The sequence below is a fragment of the Motacilla alba genome, chromosome 9 (genome assembly GCF_015832195.1).
Source record: "Motacilla alba alba isolate MOTALB_02 chromosome 9, Motacilla_alba_V1.0_pri, whole genome shotgun sequence".
NCBI lineage: Eukaryota > Metazoa > Chordata > Aves > Passeriformes > Motacillidae > Motacilla > Motacilla alba.
The window spans coordinates 21609478-21632555 of record NC_052024.1 but is presented as its reverse complement, the minus strand read 5'-3'; the positions used below and the strand labels follow the sequence as shown (position 1 = coordinate 21632555).

At 48.8% G+C, this 23078-nt stretch overlaps 2 protein-coding genes across 7 annotated transcripts in view; one reads left to right on the top strand and one right to left on the bottom strand.

The window, feature by feature from the left end:
• Positions 1–17335, bottom strand: part of MECOM (MDS1 and EVI1 complex locus) — a 326163-nt gene extending 308828 nt beyond the window's left edge. For all 6 annotated transcript variants that reach the window (XM_038145705.1, XM_038145707.1, XM_038145711.1 and 3 more), the window contains exon 1: positions 17134–17335. In XM_038145705.1, the coding sequence (XP_038001633.1) occupies positions 17134–17170 (37 nt within the window). In that variant the 5' untranslated portion in view covers positions 17171–17335. The remainder of the gene's footprint in view (positions 1–17133) is intronic.
• LOC119704436 (translation initiation factor IF-2-like) lies at positions 16855–20362 on the top strand. The gene is made up of 3 exons (XM_038145713.1): positions 16855–17120; positions 17936–18001; positions 18464–20362. The coding sequence occupies exons 1-3, from the start codon at positions 17084–17086 to the stop codon at positions 19366–19368; spliced, it is 1008 nt and encodes a 335-aa protein (XP_038001641.1). The 5' UTR covers positions 16855–17083; the 3' UTR covers positions 19369–20362.
• Positions 20363–23078: the final 2716 nt, after the last annotated feature.

The following is a 23078-nucleotide window of genomic DNA, read 5'->3' as shown; positions in this document are numbered from 1 at the left end:
GAGCTCAATTAACCCTTTTGTGTTCTCTTTGCAGTGAGCTGCAGCAGCTGACAAGCAATCCATGATCTTTTAACAGCATTAATGTATTCATGTGAAAATATTCATTGACAGCTTTATGTGGCGTGGCAATCACTAAAAGTGGGATTTAAAGTACAAAAGTGGCATTTGGTGGTTGAGTGTAAGGGCATGTTCATGTGGCAGTTAATTGCAAACATGTTTAAAACGTGTATTTTCAGCTAAAAACAAACCTGTATGTTTCACAAATACTTTTCACATTGGTCAGACTGGCAAAACCAAAAACAAGTTAAAGTAATTTGACCACATCAGGTAAACTCTTTAAAAAAAGGTTTTAAATGAGGGATAAAACTGTTTACAAGTTTTTAACTGTAAGATATTTCTTTTCTTCTTGTATCTTGCCAATATCAATAAAGAAACAACATGTATAAATATATATAAACAGACACTTGGCATAAGAACACATTTCATGAAATATGAGTAATAGAGCAGGAAAATTCAAAGTATATTTCTTTTTTTACTGTACTGAATGGACAGGTTACTGTAAAGAATACATTATGTGCAGATGGATGAAAATACAAAGTGCATGGGATACGTAGGATGTGAACAGGGTGTTCATTTCCAGGTAGAAACGCAAACATTTTGGTTCATTTCAGATCTCACTTACACTGCACTATTTGGTGTCATTTCATTGACTCCCATGTATTTGGACTTGAGTCCAGCAAAGCACTTAAACACATGCTCAGCTTTAAGCGCACAATAGTCCCCTTGAAGTCAAATTAAGCACATATTTACGTGCTTTGCTGGATCAGGGCCATACTACAGATTTACACAGATGTAAGTGAGCTCAGATGAGCTCAAGCCACAATGTTTGTGTCCAGATTCAAATCCAATTGGCAAATGCTTTCAAAAGCCGGAGGTATTTGGATTAGGGGTTTTGGTCCAAGCCAATCTGTAACTTTAGTACCTGAACCCGCTTTTCTTGTGCGCCCAAGACTCCCATCGGCATTAGTGGGAGCTTTGGAGGCACAAGAAGTACAAGAGCAAGACCTCTGGGACTAAAGAGCCAATTTACTTAAACCCAAATTATAACATTTTTTAACCTTTAGATTAAACCAAACTCCCACCAGAGTTCAGCCCTCGCTCCATTACATTTCTCACCCAGCATTTGGATTTTTTGTTTATCGTATTACTATTGCTTTTGGCCAGCAGTCACTTTATTATATAACATTAACCTAGGAAAAACTAATGGGCACCATCAAATAGCTGTTAACATAAAGCACTTACAAACAAGTGCCATTAGTGGACCAGCAAGACAGCACAGGAACTCATTTATGTTACATCTGTTAACGTTGGATAAACACAGATTTACAACTTTTAAACGGTGAATGATGCCTCAGTCTGGTCAGAAATTAATTCACAGGTTTTTCATAGACTCCACAGGCCCAGCCACAATGTGGGTGCCACTGAACCCTCACACACTGAACCTCAATCCATGGGTAAGCCAGCTAAGAGGTGCTAGAGCACACACTGACACACATTTTTTTTTGCACACACCAGCCTCTAACAAGGTTGGATTTTTCACCTGGGGCATCAGACACACAAGTCCCTTTCTACATGGTAAAAAAAAAAGAAATCTTTAAAGCATCAGGAACAGAAGTTTTCACCCCCCGCTCTGCAGGGGTCAGCAGGTTCCTGCTGCTGGTGTTGTGCTCAGAGCAGAGGTAGCTGCTGGTTTTGGGAAGCCTGTGGTTCCCATAAATGTGGGAAACACCAGCAGCAACATGGGAAATCCCCCCAGCCCAGTGCTGAGGGCAGCACGAGAAGCTGGAGAGCCCTTTCAGCAATTCCTGCCCTCTCCAGAGGATGCTCCGTGTCAGCAACAGCTTCCAACACGCCCCTCACCCTTGCTGTGGTCAGCAAAGCCCCTGTGGGACAGCTCTGCTGGTTTTATCAGACACCCTTATAGGATTAGCACACCTTTTCTTGCTTATTAACCAAAACCAGAGAGAGGTGGTGCTGTTCAATCAGCTTCACCACTGCAAATGCAACAGGCAAAGCTCTCACAGCACACTGAGCGTTCAAGAGAAAGGCAGGACCTGAGCACCCTTAAAACCATCTCCCTTCCCACACACAACTGACTGAGGGCAGCAGGAAACTGAGAAACACACTGGATTCTGCTGCTGCCTGATGGTCACCCAAACCTGCAGCCAGAAATTAATTCATTTTTCCCTTTTTTTATAAGTGTTTCTACAGCATCAAGGAAAGCACAGACAACATGACAGAATCACAGCAGTGAAAGAAGAAACAGCAGAAAAGCTGGCATTAAAGGCTGGCACACAAAGTGAAACTAGATGTGGCATCCAACACCAATTCCCATAATGTTTTAGCTATGGATGGGGAGACTGTGCTGGGAACAGAGTGGTTTGTCATTCCCCCGAGCTAATCTCCAACATGATCTGAAAAAAGCACACAGGGGAGGAAAAAAACCTCTTCCTCCCATTGCTTTGGGATTTTGTAACCAACACTGAAAAGAAAACCAGCGCCAGTAGAAACAATGCTAAACAAGTCAAAACTTTGCAGAAAAAAAAAAAAAAAAAAAGAGAGAAGTAGTTATTTCTCAAGGAAACATCAAATCATTTCATGTTGCCCCTGCCCAAATTACAGGAGAAATAACATTTTGACACCAGGTCTGGGATGACACCTTGAGACTCCTGTTATAGCATGTGCTTACATCCAGGAGATGGAAACACCCCCAACATTGACTGCAGGCAGCAAAAAGCAGCAGCACATTCTGCCAAAGCCCAAAATCACCCCCTGGGCCAAACCCAGCACTACACAAGCAGTACCTGAGATCATGGCTCCACACACAGCTTCATCCAGAGCAGGGTGCAAAACACATTCCATGGTGTCCTACAGGACAAACAGCAAAACCCTCAGAAGAGGGAGCCCTCTCTTCTGCCCAGCACAGAGCTGACCTTTCTGTTCCTTAATTACCTTGCAAGCAAGTGTGAAATAGAAGAGCCAATTTCACCGTGGCGTGGCACAGCTGAGCAGGTCCCTGCACAACTGTGTGGTGGAGAAGCTCAGGAGATGCACAATCATCCTTAAAATCTTTCTTTTCTCATTGTACTGAGCGACCTTCACCCCTGTATCTCCCACCTCCCCTATGTCCCTTCCCCTCTCAGGCCATCTGACCCGTCAGGTGCACAAACACAGCGCGTGAGCTTCTGAAAACCTGAGAAATCCTGTTGCAATAATGGAAAGAAATCAGCTGGACAGCCTGGGTACTTGAAAGGCTGTGGAGGACAACATCAGGTGGGGCACAGTCCCAGTTCGTTAGTACATAATTGCAAAAGCAGGCCTCCTGCTTTTCTATATTGCTTTTTGCCTTTTTTTTTTTTTCCCTTGAAAAAAATTGTACCTTAGTTAACTGCCTTTCTTCACTCGAACATTCAGGAAACCAGAAATTATATAACTCCAGTCTAAAATTTACTTTTCCTCAGATGGTGTTCCACATCTCAACAGAGTTTCTAAAGATATTATATAATTTTTTAATAATCACCAAGATCCGTGTAGCTGTAATACTGAAAAAATATCCTAAAAACTGACACAGCACTGAGGGCTAGCAAACACAAGAGTGACTGATGGGTAGTCCTGATAATTCTGTATATCAGGAAGTGGAATGAGAGATGGATAGATAACATAATGTTGTTATATAGCCACAAAAACAAGCCTATAAAGATATTCCCAGAAATTAAAGTCCAGGCTGTCTCACCACGATTCTTTGCTGTGAAATAAATGATACCTATGGAAGAATGTAAACCCCAAGGACACACCAAAATACAAAAGAAGAGAAAAAAAATCCTCATTTTAAAGAATTTAAACTATTTTCAATTCTTTAGAAGAGAATTGAAGAGAAGAGAAAGAAGAAAAAAAAGCCTGATTTTAAAGAATTGAAACTATTTTCCACTTCTAAGCATTATACACTAAAGACCTTGACAGAGTGAAGATTGCCCTGTATCTGTTTTCTCCACCTCTGGATGGATCCCAGGAGGAGCAGCCAGCCCTGAGTCCATCCCCTGCCAAAGTGGGCTCTGCTCTCACACCACTTTAGCTCCTGTGCTCTGGGGCTGCTCCTTTAGCATTCTAAGAGGAAAAAAACCCCTTTGAGCCAGTGCTGTCTGTGAGGCTCCTGCAGCTGACAGAAGGTACAGGCTGGGGAAAAGGTCTGTCTGCTCCTGCTCTCTGATGGTCAAGGAAGAGGTATCTTGGAGAGGAGAGGGAAAAGAAGCCTCAAGAACGAGAGAGTTTGGCTGAAAACCCCACCAGTAAAACATACTTTCTCTTGCTAGCCTCCTGCAGAATATGTCTTCAAGCTATTGGCAGATTTGGACACACATAAAATATCTTCTGCTAATACATTTTCACATTAAGTTGATCCAGATACTTTCTGAAATTAAATACCTTCTTCCAGCTTAATGTGTATTAGCCATGTACTTCTATTAACTCAGCCCAGTGTCAAAATACAGCAGTAGAGGTTAATATTTGGACGTAGCTGTTTTTCTAGCCATTCATATCACTTTTATTTCCTTTCCTTTTTTGTTCTTTCCTTAACCTCTTTTTTACTGCTGTTAAATTCCTTGCTTTCATTTTTGCAGGAGTTCAGCCTTCCAGCCCGCTCTCCGATGCTCTTAGACATCAGCTCAGGCTCAGACTTATGACTTCTGATATGTCACTGCTCAGGCAGGGAGCCTAAAGCAACACTGCTCCCTCCAGCCCTTGCAGGCTTCAGCTGGATCCTCACCAACCCATGGAGCACAGCTATTTCTGCAGCGGGAGCACGGAGGGAATATGTGGACCTGAAGAGGAAGCCCAGCACCTTAATTTACACCGAGCCTCTGAAAGGGGAGGCTGAGCAGGAGGTCAAGATGCACAGAGGTGATTTAGCTGTGTCAGCTTGCTGGGATCCTGTATAAATATATTTTTATATATCTGTATATAACTGGTATAGCACTGGGGAAGGAGAGGAAAGCAGGAGAACAGCATATTCAGGCCTATTTAGTATATGAAAAGCACCAATCATCCCTTTAAACAGATGTCCCAAATTATTCCTGTGCAGAAGGGTGCCAGCAAAGCTGATTTGTTTGGCTCCTTCTGCTCAGGGGTCTGACAGCAATCCATCAGACACGTCCCATTTCCCAGTCCTCTTCCCCCCGCCACCCCTGCCTACTCTCTGGTCACCTCCACCTTATTTCCAGGGCTTCCTTTGCTGCTGACAGTGAGACACAGCCCTTCTTTCTAGGAACACTGGCAGGATGAGTTTGATAACCAACTGGCTGTTGTAGGTACAAGGTGCATAAACAAAGTGAGTAAAAAGGCATCAAATATTATCTTATTCTCTCTATTCTGTGGCACCAGGAAGTGCAACATATGAAAAGGAAATACAGTCATTGGAATGAATATTCCTTTTTTTCCCTAGTTTCTTCACCTTTTTTCTTTCCCACAGTGGTCTCTGCATCCCCTTGTTTCATTCAAGCTGCATAAATAGCACTGAGCAATGATGAGGTCTAAATTCTGCTTAAAACCCCAGAAAGGGCTTTTAAGGTTATATCTGAGTCCTCAGACCAGCTAGAACTGGAAGAAGAAATGCCTGTGATTTAGTGTCTAATAAACAAACCACCAAGGTCAAGATGGCATCTTCTCCCATATCCAGAACCACTTCCCTCAACATTTTGAGCTGTTGCATGTATCAGCAGTACTCCCTCCAGAGCCCAGCCATGTTTAATTTCCTTTCTATAAATGACTTCCCAAAGAGAAGTGGGTGTGAGTTATTACATTGTAAAATAGATTTTTAAAAGATGAGCCATGCCAAGCGTAAAATAGTTATTGTGTGAGGAGCAAACACGGTGGAGGTTTATCTTGTGAATTACACATAGCCAAAAGGCTGAGGGACAAGTGATTTTAATAGCCTGGTTGAGAAAATGAGCCTGGAGATTGTGATGATCACCTCACCTGTAAAAAACAGAGCTCTTAAATGTATTTCAAATTAGAAATGCTTCACCCTCCAAGAATAAGTGTATGTTGCTCATCCCTGGACCTGGGTCAAGCTATTCCTGTTTTTTTAAAGGACTGTCCCTTCCAGGGGCTACCCAGCCAGGCTGGGCTCAACCTCCAGCCTCCCACAGCAGAGCTGAGTGCTGTCGCCATGTCCTGCCCCGTGGTCTGATCCAAAAGTCAATCTAGGTCTGATCCATTTTGGGAACATGGAGTGTGTGGCACTGCTTCCCACGGCAGATCCAAGCACTGTAGGACCTTGGCTTCTAACATTTCTCCCTATTTACAAAACGTTCTATCGAAAACCGTTACGCTGGTAACCAAATTGCAATCAGAAGTCCGGAAATTGCTAAATAAAGCCCATTTTACTGCTTAACTTCAAGGAAAACCATAAAATTATCAGTCCTCCCTTTCCTCGATATATTTTCTTCGCAGTTTGCGATGCTCCGTGGGGTATTTCGCTATGTGAACTCCGTGACAGTTTGGCTCCAAATTATCCGAACATAAAACTGAGCTTATGGAGCCTCACTCGGAGGTTGTGTGGACCCTTTTTATTGGCAGGGACTTTAAAAGAACCTTAATAAACCTCATAGGCTTGAGGGACTTTTTGGTTGCTGGCTCTTGCCAGCCACACCGCTCAGGTCCCTCTGGCAGCGCCCGCGTGGAAGGCGGGCTGGAACCACAATCCAGGGATTTTATAGGGCTGGATTACCTGCCGGCGTGGCCTTCTTCCTTCCCTGCGAATCTCAGAGCTATTTTCTTTGAAAGCAAGCAGGTGATGCTGCAAGGATACTCATAGCTTAATGCAGCTTGATCACCCAAGATTATGGACACGGCCAAAAATAATAGGGTCAGTTAAAACAGAGCCAGGGGAGCATTGGCTGGTGGGGCGAAAGGGCTGATGTGATTAAAGCTGAAGCATGTCCACCCGTGTGCAAGCCACAGAGTCCTAACTCTGTGGATTTTCCTAAAAGCATCCATTTCTCCTCAGGATTTTATTAACTGCCTCCAGTGATGCTGTAATTGCATGTGTAGGGCAGCAGGCCCCAAGTTTAATCTGCATTTCTCAGGGCCTAAGCTCTGTGCGGGCTGCCCGTGTTTGCACAGAGCTCAGCACAACGGGCTGGCTGCATTCTGTGGTTGCTGTTTTAATTCAAGTTATAATAAATAATAGTGTCAGGTTGGACATAAATCTTCTGTGTTTGGTCCATGACTGATCCTTCAGCTTGGTGCATGGTAGAAGCCCCAGCTGGGAAGGTTTGCTGCATCCTGTCCTGGGTCTGACTCTGCACCACCCCTTCTGGCTCTATCTCAGCTTAGTTCTCACTCAGGGCATTGCTACAGTACAGATAATTTCACCTTTTCTCTCATTCTGAGGCTGGTCACTGATAAAAGACACTGCACAGGTTTGTTCACTCAGATCTCTCTGTTCTGCATCATCTGGAGTGACCTAGTGCATCATTTCTTCAATTCTCAGTTACCTTGGCTTTATTAGGAAGCACAAACTCCTGGACAGTAATTATTCAAGCAGAGCGTAGCTGGTTAAGAGCATTTTCACAGGCAGCCAGTGACTACTGAAATATTGCTTTCTATATGAACTGAAAGAATCGGGATGAATATCTCATGCTGTTTAGATTTCACAATTAAGAAGTCTTCATCATTGTGTAAATCATCATTATCATGGCACAGTAACAATGAAACAGCAAAACTAAAAAGCAGTGCAGTTAGCTCAGATACAGCTGATATCACTTTGCTTTTCAGTGTTGTATATTCTTAGACCATTGCTCCATGCCAGTCCCTTTAGCCAAAAATACATCAAGAGCCTAAAAAAAGTAAAATAGAAACATCACTTCAAAATTATTTCAAACAACATGGTTCCTTTTTTTTTTTCCTTTATACAGAGCCACAAAGAGAGTGGGAAAAGATTAAAACTCACCAAAAGCATTGCTTAATTCCTCACCAAGGTGCAAGTAAATAAAATGTGCCACGGTAAGTTCAAATCGCCAAGAGTTTTCAAGAGGGGAAGGTGAATCATTTCTGTCAAACGCTGGAAATGTTAAATGGTTTTTAAATCAAAAATATAGGCACCACCAGTGACTCAAGCTGTGCTTTAGACATGTTTGGGGTGATTTTTTTCCAGCAGTCGGTGCTTGTCTCTCGCACACCTTCTGTTTGTCTGAGATGAAATTGGGAGGCAATAAATGGAGCACTTACTGGAGGAACCAGGTACCTTCAGCAGCAGAGCTATTTGTTCAGAAGGTACAAATTCAGGCTATTTGGAGAACCACAGCTCTTGGAATGGAGAGCCCTGCAGTGCAAGCCAGGGGTGCTGGACCCCTCCCACACCCCCCAGGTGACCACCACAGCCCTCAGAGGTGCTCAGCCCATGGGAGAGATGGAGCACGGTGGGAAACATGGATTCAGAGTCACCACAGTCCCCCCATCAGCAGTGTTCATATTTCATCCTAATGGCTGAAATGACTCTTAAATGAGGCCAGATTATAGGGCCAACCTAATTCACTTAGACTGATGTAAATCCAGGTATCTGTTACAGCATCACATGTTGGGGCTCACCGCAGAGCAAAAGCTGCTGATAACCCCCCTCCCCCAAGGATGAAGGGAAGCAGATTCCTCCCAGCCAGAGCCAGCCCAAGGCCCGTTGAAGTCGGTACAAGCCCCTTCAGCTCCAGTGGGTTTGGGATCAGGCCCGCAGTGAGCTCTGGGCCAGCTCTGCTGCCAAAACGCAAAATCCTTTTCCATTGGCTTTGCCAGTTTGGTGTTAATACATGTGTGAAGGAGCTTGGGGCAGGGGAGGAAGTTTTTGAGGGTTTGTTTTTTTTTTAACTGAGGAATGATTTCACCCTTGCCAGCATGTGGACTTTGTGCAAAAGAGCGGGAGAGGAGGTGGGAGATCTTTTTCCTGAAGCCATCAGCTCCCTGCCGCAGCATCCCAGCAGAGGGTGGATGTGTCCATCACAGGAACCCCTGGGTCCCTGAGGCCAGCTTAATCCCCCTCGCTGTGCTGCAGAAGGACAAATCAGGAGTCATAGGTGGGCATCAGCACAGAGCCCTGCTCACCGCACCCAGCTGAAACAAAAGGAGGGCTGATAAATATGGGATGTGGGAGAAAAGTATCCCTTGGACACCACCAGCCTCCAACCCCAGTATAACAGGACCTGCTGCAAGCTGGTATCATTTTTATTCCATTTTCCCTATAAAACAACACTGCCCTAAGCCATCCCTCTGCTCTCTCTGCCACTCAGCACTCTCCCCGCTACCGAGTTTTATGTTGCACGTGTCCCACACAAGATGCTGTTGCCCCTTTGGCTTTCCAGGGGAAGGGCTCTGCCTTCCTGTGGCTTTCAGAGCATGTAGCCCGGCCAGTCTCAGAATTAAACTGGGGCTTTTCCAGGCTGCCTCAGTATAAACATTTTCAGTAAGGCACATGTTATACGGTAAGATCATCCGAAACCAAACATTTTCCCACTGCACACAATAAACATCCATAATAAATTACATTATACAAAATATATTTATGGCTAATTTTTTAATTTAAACCACCTGGGAAATTTTTGTTAGGCTGGTTGATATGAAGGTCTCAGTATTCTGGTAATCTAATGATATCTAATAGACAAAATAGTATGATGTTACAGCAGTCTCAAAGCTTTCATTTTCTGTATCCTTCTCAGAGATCAAACTGGCAGAACCCATATTTTTTGAAATTTTATACATAATTGGTGATGCAATTGCCAAAAATAACCTATTCATAGAAGTCTTGCTCTTCTGGTTTCTAACTTACTGTAATCACGGAACGGAGCAGCGCACTGCTTTGCAATGGAATATGGGTTTGGGTCAGGGAGCAAGGGCTACGATTGTGTGGCAGTTTCCATTCTGTGGATTATTTTACAGGCAATTTAAATTTAGTTTGGAGTTTAAACAGGGCAAAAATGTAGTGCACCCATTCAGACATAAAAGCCATTCTTCAAAAAAGAAACAAAGCTGTAACTTGGGTGTATTTCTTTTCTGAACCAAAATTTTGCTCCAATAATAAGATTTTCTAAACAAAAGCTATCGGTGTCAAAGGAGACAAGAGTGCTTCTGTTGCATAAATTAAGCCCAGAACTGTAATCCTTCCACCATAAAACTCTCATGCTCATCACAGACCAGCAAGATTTCCAAAAAGACTCAAGATCATCCCGGATCTCTCTCTAGCCAATACAAATCCCAGCTCAAGCCGTGCTGTGGATCTGCAACGAGCGCTGGCGGCTTGGTAGTTGCTGGATTCATTTTAAAGTGCAGCCCATAGCTTTAGCTACTTCCTTGCCTCCTGTTGTTCCTGGGACTTGGAGGCCATGTGGTACATTTCAGCCTTAACTCTGAATTTCCTTTATTCGGAGATCAAACTCTGACATTCCCTCAAGGTAGTGGGGGTTATGTCGTTGTGTATATCCCAGTTTAAAAGATAATGCTTCACTGAAACAGACCACAGCATTAAACCCTGAAATAAAACGAATTGTATTTCACTTCCCAACTCTTATTGCTGGATTAACTCACATTTCTTTCTCTTTGTTACATATTTAGCACCAAATACAATATTCATTGCAGGCTAGCTTCCCTCCTCCCACACGTATCCGTGGCTGCCCTTTCTTCCAGCAGCACTGGAGAAGGCAATGCCTCGGCACAGCCTGGAAATGCAAACAAAAGGGAGGGAGCAGAAAGTCAATGAGTGATCAGACAGGGTTTCTTTATACCCTGAGAATTTTGATTTTTTTTATTTAAAATGGCACTGCAAAGAGACAGAGTCCTGGGGACAACAACACCCACTTCTCCTTAGCTTCTCCATCCCCTTCCCCACCTTGCTGCTTCTCTGCCAGCAAACACCTCCCTCCAGCAGATCCTGCAGCAAAGGGGTCCTGGAGGTGCTTCCTGATGCTTACTGATCTATATCATGATCTCTACTGGTCTTGGCTGGGTGTTAAGAACAGCAGCAGCAACCTGTGGCACAGGAACATGGCAGAAACCCACTGGAAATCCATGCCAGAGTAGTGATCAAACCACTGAGCCCAGACCCTGCTCTCTGTACCCAAACCCCAGCTCCTACACCCTGTTCCTCCTTCCAATCCTTGAAAAACCCATCATTGCCTTTGCCCTCAGAGCTGGGCACTTGTGAGGGTGCCTGTGATCCAGGTAAGCAGTGCTGAGGATGGAAAACACTTTGTGCCAGATGTTGGTTCTGCGTTGTGGGAGCTGAACCTGGGTTTTTTAATGACCATTTCGTTTTTAAGTGCATTCCTGTGATCCCAGCCTTGAGCTTATGTCTCCATATGAAACTGCACTGCTTTAACTGGGTGCACAGATTATAAAACCAGGAAGAGTGGTCTGGTTTGCTATCCCTGTACAGCACAGGCTACAGGAATTCCCTAAATTAATTCCTGTTTGGATTAGCTCATATCTTTTTAGAAAAACAGCCAACCTTAATTAAGACAAAGGAATTCCACTGATGTTGAAACCCACCCAGCTCTCAGTAAATAGTTTCACTGGTTAAACACCTTCACTACTTAGAATCTAAACCTCATTTCTAATCTGCATTTGTCCAGTTCTAGCTCTGTCTACTGAATAACATGACACTTGCATCTGCTAGTTTGAAAACCATGTGTGATTAAACCTCTTTCTGCTCTTCCTAAGCCTCTTCTTGCCTAGCTAAACTGAAATGATGTAAAACTGATTGTATTAAATTACAGCAAAAGAACACCGACTTGCTCCAAAAATGACAGCAAACCTAGTTAAATTTTAAATAAACAAATATTATGAATTCTTGGTTGGAAACCTAAGTGTCTGAACAAGCCCTTCCAAAGCTAAAGTACATTTGTTTAAAAAGTGGTTTACTGCAAAGCAAGGCAATTTCTGTGGACAAGGTTTCATTAGCTGAGATTTATAAAACTCCATCTGCTTCCCCACTGCCCTTTACTCATCCACCTGGGGCGGGAGCAACCACCAACACTTTCTTTCTTCCACCACATACCTGTCCTGGCAGAAAATTCATTCCCATTTCTTCTTCAGCAACTCAGACAGCTTTATCAGGGAGCTGTGCTCCCCAGGGCAGGCAGAAATGCCTTCTCTGTCCAGTCACCTTTACTTCCATGGGAAGGCAATAAATATTTTACAATGGATATTCCTGCCACGGAAGCACACAATTAGTGTATTTGGGAAGCATCCCAGGGAACAACACCCAGGCTCCTGCGTATCAGGACTGTGTTCCCTACATGCATCCACAACGTTTCAGAGCCTTTGTGGGTGTGCAGATACTGGTGGCAGGACTACAAGCACCTCAGCAGCCTGTGCACAGCGCAGTCTCTCTCTAAACTATACACTGTACATAGATTAATTGCAATTACAAATATCAAATGGATTTACCTGCTTTTCTCTGGATGTGCACGCACAGACACAGCTATTATGCACACAAATAAATATATCTCCGTGGCATAAGCAGAAAAGTCTGTTCTGAGCACGCGTGTGTGCACACATCTCCATAAGCACAGCCACATCCACACTCACTGAAATAAGTAGGTGAATAGGTGAATATGAACACTAATAGCCATTTATGGCAAACAACAATGAAAGCTGTCCCTGGAGCCCGCCTAGGGTAGGGCAGCCAAAATGATTGAGTATGTACAGGGCACTGCTGCAGCAATGGCACTCACTTGGGCCTCCTTTTAGAAATGATTAATATTTAACCGACTTGGTGAACCTGGCTTTGGTTTTAGTTATGATTAGATAACAGCGTGCACAGAGCTGTCCCTCTGAGGACGTGGTGGGATGTTCGAGCAGCTGCCAGTCGTGCTTTGTGAGAAGACAGACAGAAAGTGAGAAGGGAAGAGATAGGAGACAGTGAAAAACAAAAAAAAAAAAAAAAAAACCAACCCAAAAGTGCTCAGCTCCATTTGTGTTTGTTTGGAAAGAAAAGGGGGAAAAGCAGCCCGAGAGGCCGGTGTAATAAGATGCTGTAGCTTTCATGAAAGAGGTGAAATAATTTTAAACACAGACACACAATGAGTTTATTTATTTAGAAAGTTGTTAAATAGAGTCTGGGAATTCAAATATTCAATGTTGACATTGTACAGAGCTGGCGGGGAGCCAGCCCCAGCTCTCCAGAGGGACCCAATGGCCACGGCGCCCAGGCCCTCGCCCCTCCCAGCCCACTAACTAGGTAAAAGCCATTAGTTATACCCACAAGCAATATCTGAATCCCAGTCAAATAATGTTGCCTCAGCCAGCCAACTTCAAAGGCGTGTAAGTGTGTTTGGCTTTTTAGTGCTGGAACTGCAGCAATATGTCACACTTTTGAAAGAGTTTTGTAAACAGTTCCTTCCCCTTTGTAGAAACATTTCTTAAGTTTCTTGTACCCCATGTAAACAGCGTTAATTAACAAGGGTTACATTTTTCATTTACAAGCAGGGCTGTATTAATAACGGGCTCGCCTTTCGGACCGTCCTTTTCCTTTGTGTCCTTTCCCTGCCCAGCCCCGCGGCCGGCCCGGGGTGGCCCGAGAGCAGCCAGGAGGCACCGCAGGGCTCAGCCCCGCCGGCAAAGCTGGTCCCAAATTCAGGGGTGGCTGATGGCCCTGGGTAAGAGAGAAGGGAAGAAAGTGGGGAGAGGGAAAAAAGGAAGGAAGGGGGGGAAAAAAGAAAAGAAAAGAAGAAAAGAAAAGAAAAGAAAAGAAAAGAAAAGAAAAGAAAAGAAAAGAAAAGAAAAGAAAAGAAAAGAAAAGAAAAGAAAAGAAAAGAAAAGAAAAGAAAAGAAAAGAAAAGAAAAGAAAAGAAAAGAAAAGAAAAGAAAAGAAAAGAAAAGAAAAGAAAAGAAAAGAAAAGAAAAGAAAAGAAAAGAAAAGAAAAGAAAAGAAAGTAACAGAGAGCAGAGGAAGAGAGAAGGAATGAAGGAAGGGCGGAAAGAGGGAGCGAAAAGCCGCACGCGCGCTCTCCGCCCTGAAAAGGGTTAATGAAGCGCCTGGTGCAAATATGCCCGGCACATAATGGGATTGTCTGGCCCGTCCCCGCGCCCCCGTGCCCGCCGCGCAGGAGCCGCCCGGGGACAGAGCGCGCCGGGGATGCCGCCGGGCCGGGCCGGGCCGAGCCGAGCCGAGCCGAGCCGAGCCGAGCCCGGTGCCGGGGCGGTGCCGGGCCGGGTGGGGCGGGGTGCGAGGGACAGACGGACAGAGGGACCGAGGGACCGCCGGGGCCCGGGGCATCGGCGGCCGGTGCCCGCGGCGGGGCAGGCGCCCGGGGCCGAGGCGATGGAAAAGCGATGGCAAATAAACAGCCTCGCCGAGAGAGCCGGCGGCCGGGACACGGCTAACATCTCCCTGCTCGAAAACAAATTCCCGGACAGTCTTAAACAGGCAAATAAACTTGCCGGCTCTGTTTTTCAATCAAGCCTTTTAAGTACTAGACTGAGGCAAATTACAGGCGCAGGAAAACCTGCTGAAACTTAGGAAAGTGCTATTTTACTATCTCAGATGGTTAGAGGGATCTGGATCTACCTTGACTGCACTAAATTGCCTGTAAAAAAGTGGTGATAAAGTGTAAAAGTAACAAGTGCCTCCTTATTCACGTGTGTTCCCCTAATCTGATCACCTTCTGTCTCTTTATGAGGCTACTGGGTGGCTGGGGCTACCCCGGGCCGGCTGCAGGGCTGCGGCGGCCCGTGCTGGGGCGGGGGTTATTCGGGGATACGGTTTCGCCGGGAGGGCACAAATGCACCCGAGTGGAAAAGCAGCTGCCCCGGGGGCCGCAGCGCCGTGCCCGCGCAGGTGCAGCGGCCGGGCCCGCGCCCCCCGGGCCCGCTCCCCGCGCCCCGCCGCTCCCCGCCTGCCTCCCGAGAGCGCGGCGGGCAGACCGACTTCAGCGTGTGTTTTCCCTTATTTTTACAGCTGGACATTTTTAAAAAATTCACTGGCTATTCCCCGCGTGGCTCTTTTTGTTTCTTCTGAATTATTTTTCTATTTGTTTTTTGGGGTTTTTTTTAAGGGAGGGGGCAAAGCCTCAAAATTATTTTTTAGCAATTTTACACCGAGGTCAAGAAAATACCCTACAGGTATTCTCCCTTAATTAGGAGGGAAAAGCTTGCCTGGGTATTGGCGACAGTCACGCAGTCGGGGCGAATTTTTTGTTTCACGCATAAAGCAATAAAAGTGAAATAATACAAGAAATGCGCTTTATCCCGATCTGTATCTTTTTCCACGTAAAAGGGTGAAGGCTGCAAAGTATTTTCCTATTCTAAACTCGGACAGAAAGAACTGAAAAGCTAAAACCTTTTTCTGTCGAACGACTAAATTCAAGAGGTCGCCTCCAGCCCTCCTTCCACTTGCCATGAAACTGAGACGCTCTTCGGGGGGGAAAGAAGCAGCTCTTCGGAACACAAAAAAAGAAATAAATCCCGGCTTTTTAAATATGATTTCCTTTATGAGTCGATTGTAACCGAAGGATTATTTAATGCAACACATCTGTCTAGGAGGGGAAAGCGCTGCTGCTGCTGCTGCTGCTGCTGCTGCTGCAAGACGCGCAAAGTTTGCAGTCGATCGGATCTCGCCCGCGGAGCTGGAGCCGGAGCAGGAGCAGCAGCAGGAGCCCTGCATCGCTGCGCAGCGAGCAAAGCAAGGGAGAGGCGAGGAAACCTGACGGATTCTGTCGGGGATGGGAGATTTTTTTCCCCCGTAATTAGCTCCAAAGCGCGGATGGCAACCTTGAGATTTAAAAACGCATTTGTTTTCAAATTGAGGGCGCTGGACTATCCACTTTGAGATCACCTAATCAAACGCAGGTTGCTGCTGTTGTTCAGGTTCAGAGAAAAGCTGATGATGATCCAGAGACATCTTTCACTTCCCCTTTTCCACGCTTCTCTATTTTTTCCCCCTTCACAAATAAAGAGTAAATAAGCATCTGCTTTTTACGTCACGCAACTTATGCAACATTTCATCTGACTTTTTTTCCTCCTGCCCATTTTTTTTTTTTTCACTCGGGAATGTGAGTTGCCATCGCCATGGATATCAAATGAAACTTGCCCAGATGTGTCAGAGAAAATAAAGACATCAGCTGCTTTTAAAATAGGACGCGAAAGCTGGCGAAGTTTTGTTGTCGAATCCCTCAGTTTTTAAAAAAAGAATTAATTTTTTTTTGAAAAAGAAAGAAAAAAAGGAGCCCAAACACTGCAGCAGTTAAGAGCAGAGATCCCTATCATAAAGGAGAAACAGATGGGGTGAGCGTAAGACAAGTAATTAAGTAAGTCGGGCTTTGCGTGTGGACGGCCGAGCCCTCGCCTCGCGGAACACAGACCTTCGGGCGGCCAAACTGTATAAAAAAGTGCTGGAAAAGCGCCTGAAATTACAACATTTACATCAACTTTTAGCGGGTGACTCCAGCGGGCTGGGAGGCGCTCCGCGCTGCCCGGCGGCCCCGCCGTCCCCCGCGGAACCGCGCGGGGCATCCCGGCCCCGCCGAGCGGCCCCGCCCGCCCCACGCGCGCTCCGGTTCCGTGCCCGCCGGGAGCCGCTCTCGGGCACGGCCCGCGGGCGAGCGCGGCAGGGCCCGGGGCTGCCCGGTAGCTCCGCGCCCGCTACCTGCGCCCGCGGCTCGCCGCCCGCCCCGCGGAGCCGCCGCTGCCCCTCCGCGCCCCCGCGGAGCCGCCCCCCCGCGCCCCCGGCCCTGCCGCGGCCCACAGCGCCCACTATAGGGCCCGGAGCCTCCCGCACCCCCTCCCCCGACCCCCCCCCCACTCCAGCCCCCGGCGGCGGCAGCAACTTCCAGCGCTCGCCACTGAACTTTTCCTCAACTCCTTCCCCACCTCCCGCCGGCCGCCCGCAGCCCCCGGCCCGGCTCCGGCCGCCGCACCCCCCGCCCCGGTCCCCGCCGAGCCGAGCCGAGCCGAGCCGAGCCGAGCCGGGCCGGGCCGGGAGGCTGGGAGGGGATGCTGCAGGTTGCCTGCGAGCTCCGCGCCGCACCAGACATGTCTATGCAACATGGCAGAGAGGGAGGGTGAAAAGCCAAGAGAAAGGGGTATTGCACCTACTTGCGGCCAGCTTCCTCGCCCTGCCCTTGGATCGCATGCTGCCAGTCCCGCGGCCGATGCTGGCGTGGGCTTGGGGTAGGGGGGGGCTTTTTTTTTTTTTTCCTCCCGGAGCTTTTCCTCCTTTTTCGCTCCCCCTCTCCCTCTCTCCTCTCCCTCTCCCGCACACACACTCTCCCTTTCTCTCAATCCCGGCTCGCTATCTCTCCAGCATTGTCAGTTTGGACACCTTCGCACATGCGCACGGGCGGCTCCCCCCCGCTCTTCAACATTTCAGCGCCGCCAAAAAAAAGTTTGCAGCGATCCATCACCGCCGGTGGGGACCCTGACAGCCGGCACCGGGGCCGGGACGGGCCGGGACGAGGCGCGCAGCCGCCGCCGGGCTGCGCCACCGCGGCCGCGGGGCAGCCGCTCCGCCGCCTGCGCACCCGGGAGGGGTTCCAGCGGGGGAGACCCCGCTCCCGCGGGGCTAGGGCTGGGGGGAGAAGTGACACCTTTTTTTCTGCCTTTTAAAAAAAAATTTAACGGGATATTAATACAGTTCTGGAGTCTTCGCAACGTTTAAATAGTTTATTCTCACCCGGCAGCAATTGCCGTAGATCTTTCCGCGTATACAGGCAGAGAGGTATAATTTGGTTACAAGTTTTGTTATGTATGCGTACCATGAAATCGTACACTTTCCCGGCGCGCACACTTTTTCGCCACCTTGAACTCGGCTCAGCCACCACCAGTTGGGCAGGAAAAAAAAAAAACAAAACGTTTTAAAAACAGTAACACCGACCGCTCTAATCTGTTTTAATTACAGGGTTTGCCAATCAAAGAGGGAGCGCGCAGAAATTGGGAACTCCTTTAGGGGATGGCTGTGTCCGAGGTATGAATCAATCCAAACTACGTATAGATTTTCCCCCGGTACAACCTCCTTGCATTAAACAGTTTTGTTCAATACCTTCCATGCGCTATTTATGTTCCCATTAATATCTGTTGCAAATCCTGCCAGACACCATAAAAGAAAATTACAATCTTTCAGACTCGGGGCTGCGCCAGTACATACACGCTGCTCAACTTTTTGTTTTAATAAAATCCTCAGCATCGCCCCTTCCCCCTTCGATCCCACCTCCCGCCCCCCGGCTGCGGGTCGGGGCCGCCCGTGGAGCCCCCTCCGCGCCCCACCGGGGACAGCGCCGCGCGTGGGGCGGGGGCACCGCGGGTCCCACGCTGCTGCCCCGAGCGCCCGGCAGACAGGCGCAAGCGCTTGAACCCGCACTGCGGAGCCGTCTGTGATGCCAATCGTTCGTTTTAATTTGTAACTTGGATTTTTTATTTTTTTTTTAAGGGCATGCAGCTGCTGTCTGCCCACTCCACATCCCCCCTCAGCCGGGCAGGGGCGCACCCAACGCCCCCGGAGCAGGAGGGGCAGGAGGGCAGGGGCCTCCCAAGCCCCTGCACCCATCGGGGTGCCCTGTCCGGACTGTCCCGGGAGCAGCTGGACCACTCCGTCCCGGCGGAGGCAGGGCCGGGACAGCCGGGGAGCGGCCAGGGGCTGCGCGGGGGCTGCGCGGGGGATGCGCGGGGGGCCGGGGTTGCTCTCGGGGTCCCGGCACTGCCCGACCCCCGACCTCGCCGGCAAACAGCGCCTTTCCCTGCGGGGCCGCCCCGAGCTGTCCCCGGATCACCCCTCACACACCCCCAGACCTGCCGGGTCACTCGGGAAGAACGCAAACGCCCGTGAACTTGCAAAGTTCCACCGCGCCCCCGGTTCAAGCGGAGACCCCGCACAGCCGCCGCCCGGGCGGAGATGCGCGTCCTTCCCGTGCCCGGGCACCCGCTCGCAGCCGGGCGGCCGAGCCCCGTGCGGGGCCGGGGGCGCGGATGCGGGTTTCCCGGGCGGGCGGCCCTGGCCCCGGCCGTGCCCGCCTGTCACCGCCACCTGCCCGCCGTCCCAGCGGCCCCGGGAGCCCGGCAGGTGCCGCGCCGCCCGCCCGGGGCTCCGGCCGCCGTCCCGGGCCGCCCCGGCCGCCCCCGCAGCCCGCCCGGCGGCCCCGGCATCGCCCGCTCGGCCCCGCCGGCTTCGGCCCCTTCCCCGAAAAGGGCCGGGCAGCGCCCCGGGAATTCCGTTTCGTTCGTGCGGGGAAGCTGCCCCGCGCCGGCAGCCCCTGCTCCCTCCCGGCTGGGAGGCGAGCGGCGGCGGGGATGCGGGGCCGCTGTCAGCGGATCCACAGAATTAGAAACAGAGATTAAAATTCGGGGAAATATTTTTCCGGACGGACGGGTGGAATTAAATCTATTTCTAATACGGGCTGGGAGACCACAGGCACCCCCTCATGCACAGGTTTCAGGGCTTTCCCCGTAACAGGAAATTTTCTCTTCCTTACATTATAATTGAGCGAGCCCCGCGGTCTACTTGGAGAAAAGTTGGGAATTCTTTATCGAGGTATTCGTTGTGCTATTGTCTTTGTGCAGTGAACTTTACATCGTGTTATTCAATCTCAATCTATATTCTCCCGGCTACCAGTAAGATTAATTTAATCATTGTAATGCAATTATTAATACTGTTTACCCAACGCTTGATTTCAGGTTTGCTGGTAAGGAATTAAGCTTCTTGCTGGGTGACCGAAAAGCTATGCAGGGATTTCCAGCCCACGTCGAAATAAAAGAGTCCTCTTTATTTAGTCTCAGAACTCCAGCTTTCAGCCACGGGCTCAATTAGCCAAAATGGAAACAATTTTCATTCATTGCAATAACTCACTGTTCTGCTGATCACTTTCAAAATATACACTTTATTATTATATGCTGACCTCGGTGCCGCGAAGTGGCAAGGCTAGAAAGAGGCAGAGGGATCTCTCCAGCCCCCTTGGGCTGTAATTATTAGAAATTAATTGGGTTCAGGACCCTGGGTAGCATGGGTAAATTAATAGCTTGTCTGGTTGTTTAAATCCGAATTCTCAGTCCACAGGAGAGCAGGGGCGGGAGGCTCTCCCTCCCCAAACCCGCCCCGGGAGAGCGCGGCGGGGCTGGGGCAGCGCGGAGCCGCCGGCTGATTTCCCTCCTTCTTTTCACCAACGCATTGTTTTCGGGGAGCTATTTAGGGGTTAAAAATCAAAAATAAAGATCCTGTATACTTGGAGCTGTCGTGCGGGAGTAAAAGTGAAAAGGGAGCCTTAGGCAAAAGGAAATTACTGCAAGCCCGCGTGACCTTTCCGAGAGGTAATCAATCAAGTGATCAACAGGGATATTTATCATTGCTAGATGGGGCTACTTTACAAATGCACAGGAGGGGGGGCGGGGGGATACACACACGCACACACAAAAGTTTGGATAAACCCGATAAGTCCGAAGACAAATTCGGAGACTTTAATCACTGGGAAGATTGCACATTTTCTTTTCTGAGCTCTCAGAAGGAAAGGGAAGGAGAAAACCACCGCAAAGTTTCCCAGCAGAAAACGCCTCCTGTACTAGGTGGTCACATGGAAGCTGTCCGCTTTGCTTTGCAGTCCTGGGAAAGGCTGGGAACGACAGATGTGATTTAAAAAAAAAAAAAAAAAAAAGGCTCCAAATACAAGGGAAAATAATAGCTAGAGATTGAGGCTTTGATAACTGGGCTCGGTGTTTGTTTTTATGTAATGTGTTTTTATTTGCTGGCTTGAAACTCGGAGCTGTGGAGCTCAGCCCTGCCTGCCTCTAGTCCCCGAAAGGGTTAACGCCGAAAACAAAACAAAACAAAAAAAAAACCAACCCACCCCATGCCCCCTACTATATGAAATCAGCGATCTGGTTCAATTAAACTTGCTCTCCGTAGCATAAAGCATCCACCACAATACAGGCAATGAAATCCAACAATAAAAGCCCATGCATTTTCTGCACAGTTTCCTTCTCCCTTGTAAAACATGCCGTCGTGTAAGCACCAGACATTTAATTTTGCTTCCTATAACTTACCGGATTCCTTAACAAACCTACTCTGACCATTTTTTTTTCTTTCTTTCTTTTCTCTCCCCCTTTTCTTTATTTTTTTCCTGCTTCGCGCTGTGCTCCACGCGCACGCCGGCACAAAGCCTGGCTGTCTGCGCCCTGCGCTGCTGCCTCCCAACGACTTCAGAGGCGCGGAAGCGCCCGCGGAGCCCCCGCCGCCCCTCGGGAGCGCCGCTCCAGCCGCGCTTGCGGAGAGATCCGCGGGGAGCGGCTGCGCGCCCGCGGGGCCGGCGGCTGAGCGCGGAGCAGCCGCCGGGGCCGCGGGGGCTCGCCCGACCCTTGCGCGGCCTTTGCGCGGCCCTTGCGCGGCCTTTGCGCGGCCCTTGCGCGGCCCTTGCGCGGCCCTTGCGCGGCCTCTGCGCGCTCCCGCAACCCCCGCGCGCTCCCGCAGCCCCTGCGCGCCGCGGGCACCGCGGTCTGCGGCGCCCCCTCGCGGCCGCGGCGCCGCGCTGCAGGGCGCGGGCAGGCGGGAGCGCACCCCGCGCTGCGGAGAGGCGAGAAAAACCCCCCCAAAACCCCCCAAAAAACCCCCAAAAACCCCAAAAAAACGGGTTTGGAGGGAACACGGGCTTAGCGCCCGGTACCGGTGCCTGCCGGGAAGCGGAGCTGGCTCGGGGCTTGCAGCAGGCCCGGAGCGAGGCTGTCCCTGGTGGAAGCGCCGCTGGGGACACGCGAGAGTGAAATGCATTCAGCGGCCAGCCCTGAGCAACGCTCCCCGAAAAATGCTGCCCACTGGAGATGGTGCAGGGTGCCAGCTGGGAAGCAGATCTTGTTTCTGCCTGTAGGAAGGACCTGGATTCCCGCAACATTGAGACTGAAAGAAAAACAGAGGAAAATGAACAGGCCAGAGGCAAGATTGAAAGCGTGGAGGCCACTGTGGTAAATGGGGACACTGGAGAACTGAACCTGATTTTCTGCTTCCTGGCAGATTTCCTGTGTTACTTCGGTGTTTGGCTGCATTCTGTCGTCCCTCACCTGAAATGGACAGAGGCACCTCCAAACCCAAAAGCTGGAGGTCTCTGTTTTAAGGCGCACAGCAGGGTTGTTTGCCTCTGTCCTCAGTCCCACTAGAAGATGGCGATGCAGAACCATCCCTGAACAGGAAACAGGACTCACATATTATCCAACTGCAACCAAAAGTCATTTACCCCTGTGCCAAAGAGAGGTGCAATCAATATCCCAAACTCAAGCTCTTTTCCAAGAGTAAAAGCATTTTCTGGCCAAAAATGTCATATCCTAATATCCTCAGGAGGTTACCCCCAGCACTTCTTAAAGGAGTGTCAGTGGAGAACGTAATTGGAAAAATTAAAGAGTAGGAGGGGGAAAATAATTACAGGCCACTAGAGAAAAACAAACATGTTCTGAATGTAGACAAAACATTGAACAGAGGGGAATTAATAGTACTACAAATCAAAAGGGAAAAATGTCAGGAAAGATCAACAGAAAGCGAACATCCTATTTAAAGCAAAAATAGAAACAATCGAAATCACAAGGAAACACAGACGGGGGAAGGAATTTGAAAAGCGACCTGAAATCAAAATAAAGGAATGGAACGCATTTTGCTCAGTACACAGTGACAGGTAAAGCTGATGCATGAGTATTTTAGAAAACTGAAGTCCCACCACGAAGGTGTGTCAGCACGTGAGAGAAAACCTCAGCTGATCAGACACAAGAGTTCAGTGATACCCACTGGGCCAGGCTGGCTCCCATTCTGCAAAGAGAACTGGGCAAGGCTGGAAAATCCCTGCAGAGGATGAAAGGGGATTTTCCAGCATGTCCCATAACCTTCCCCCTCCTCCTTGGCCTCCTGGGTGATTTTCCAGAAGGAAGGAGCTGGGCACTGCTGAGATCTGGGCTTTGAGGAGCTGTTGTCCCCTTTGGCCAAAGCAAAGGAGATGAACAGCAGGGGCTGCTCAGCTCTAGCCTGTCACTAAAACACTCTGGTGAAGCACAGCTTCTTTGGCTGAAGTGACGTTCTGAAA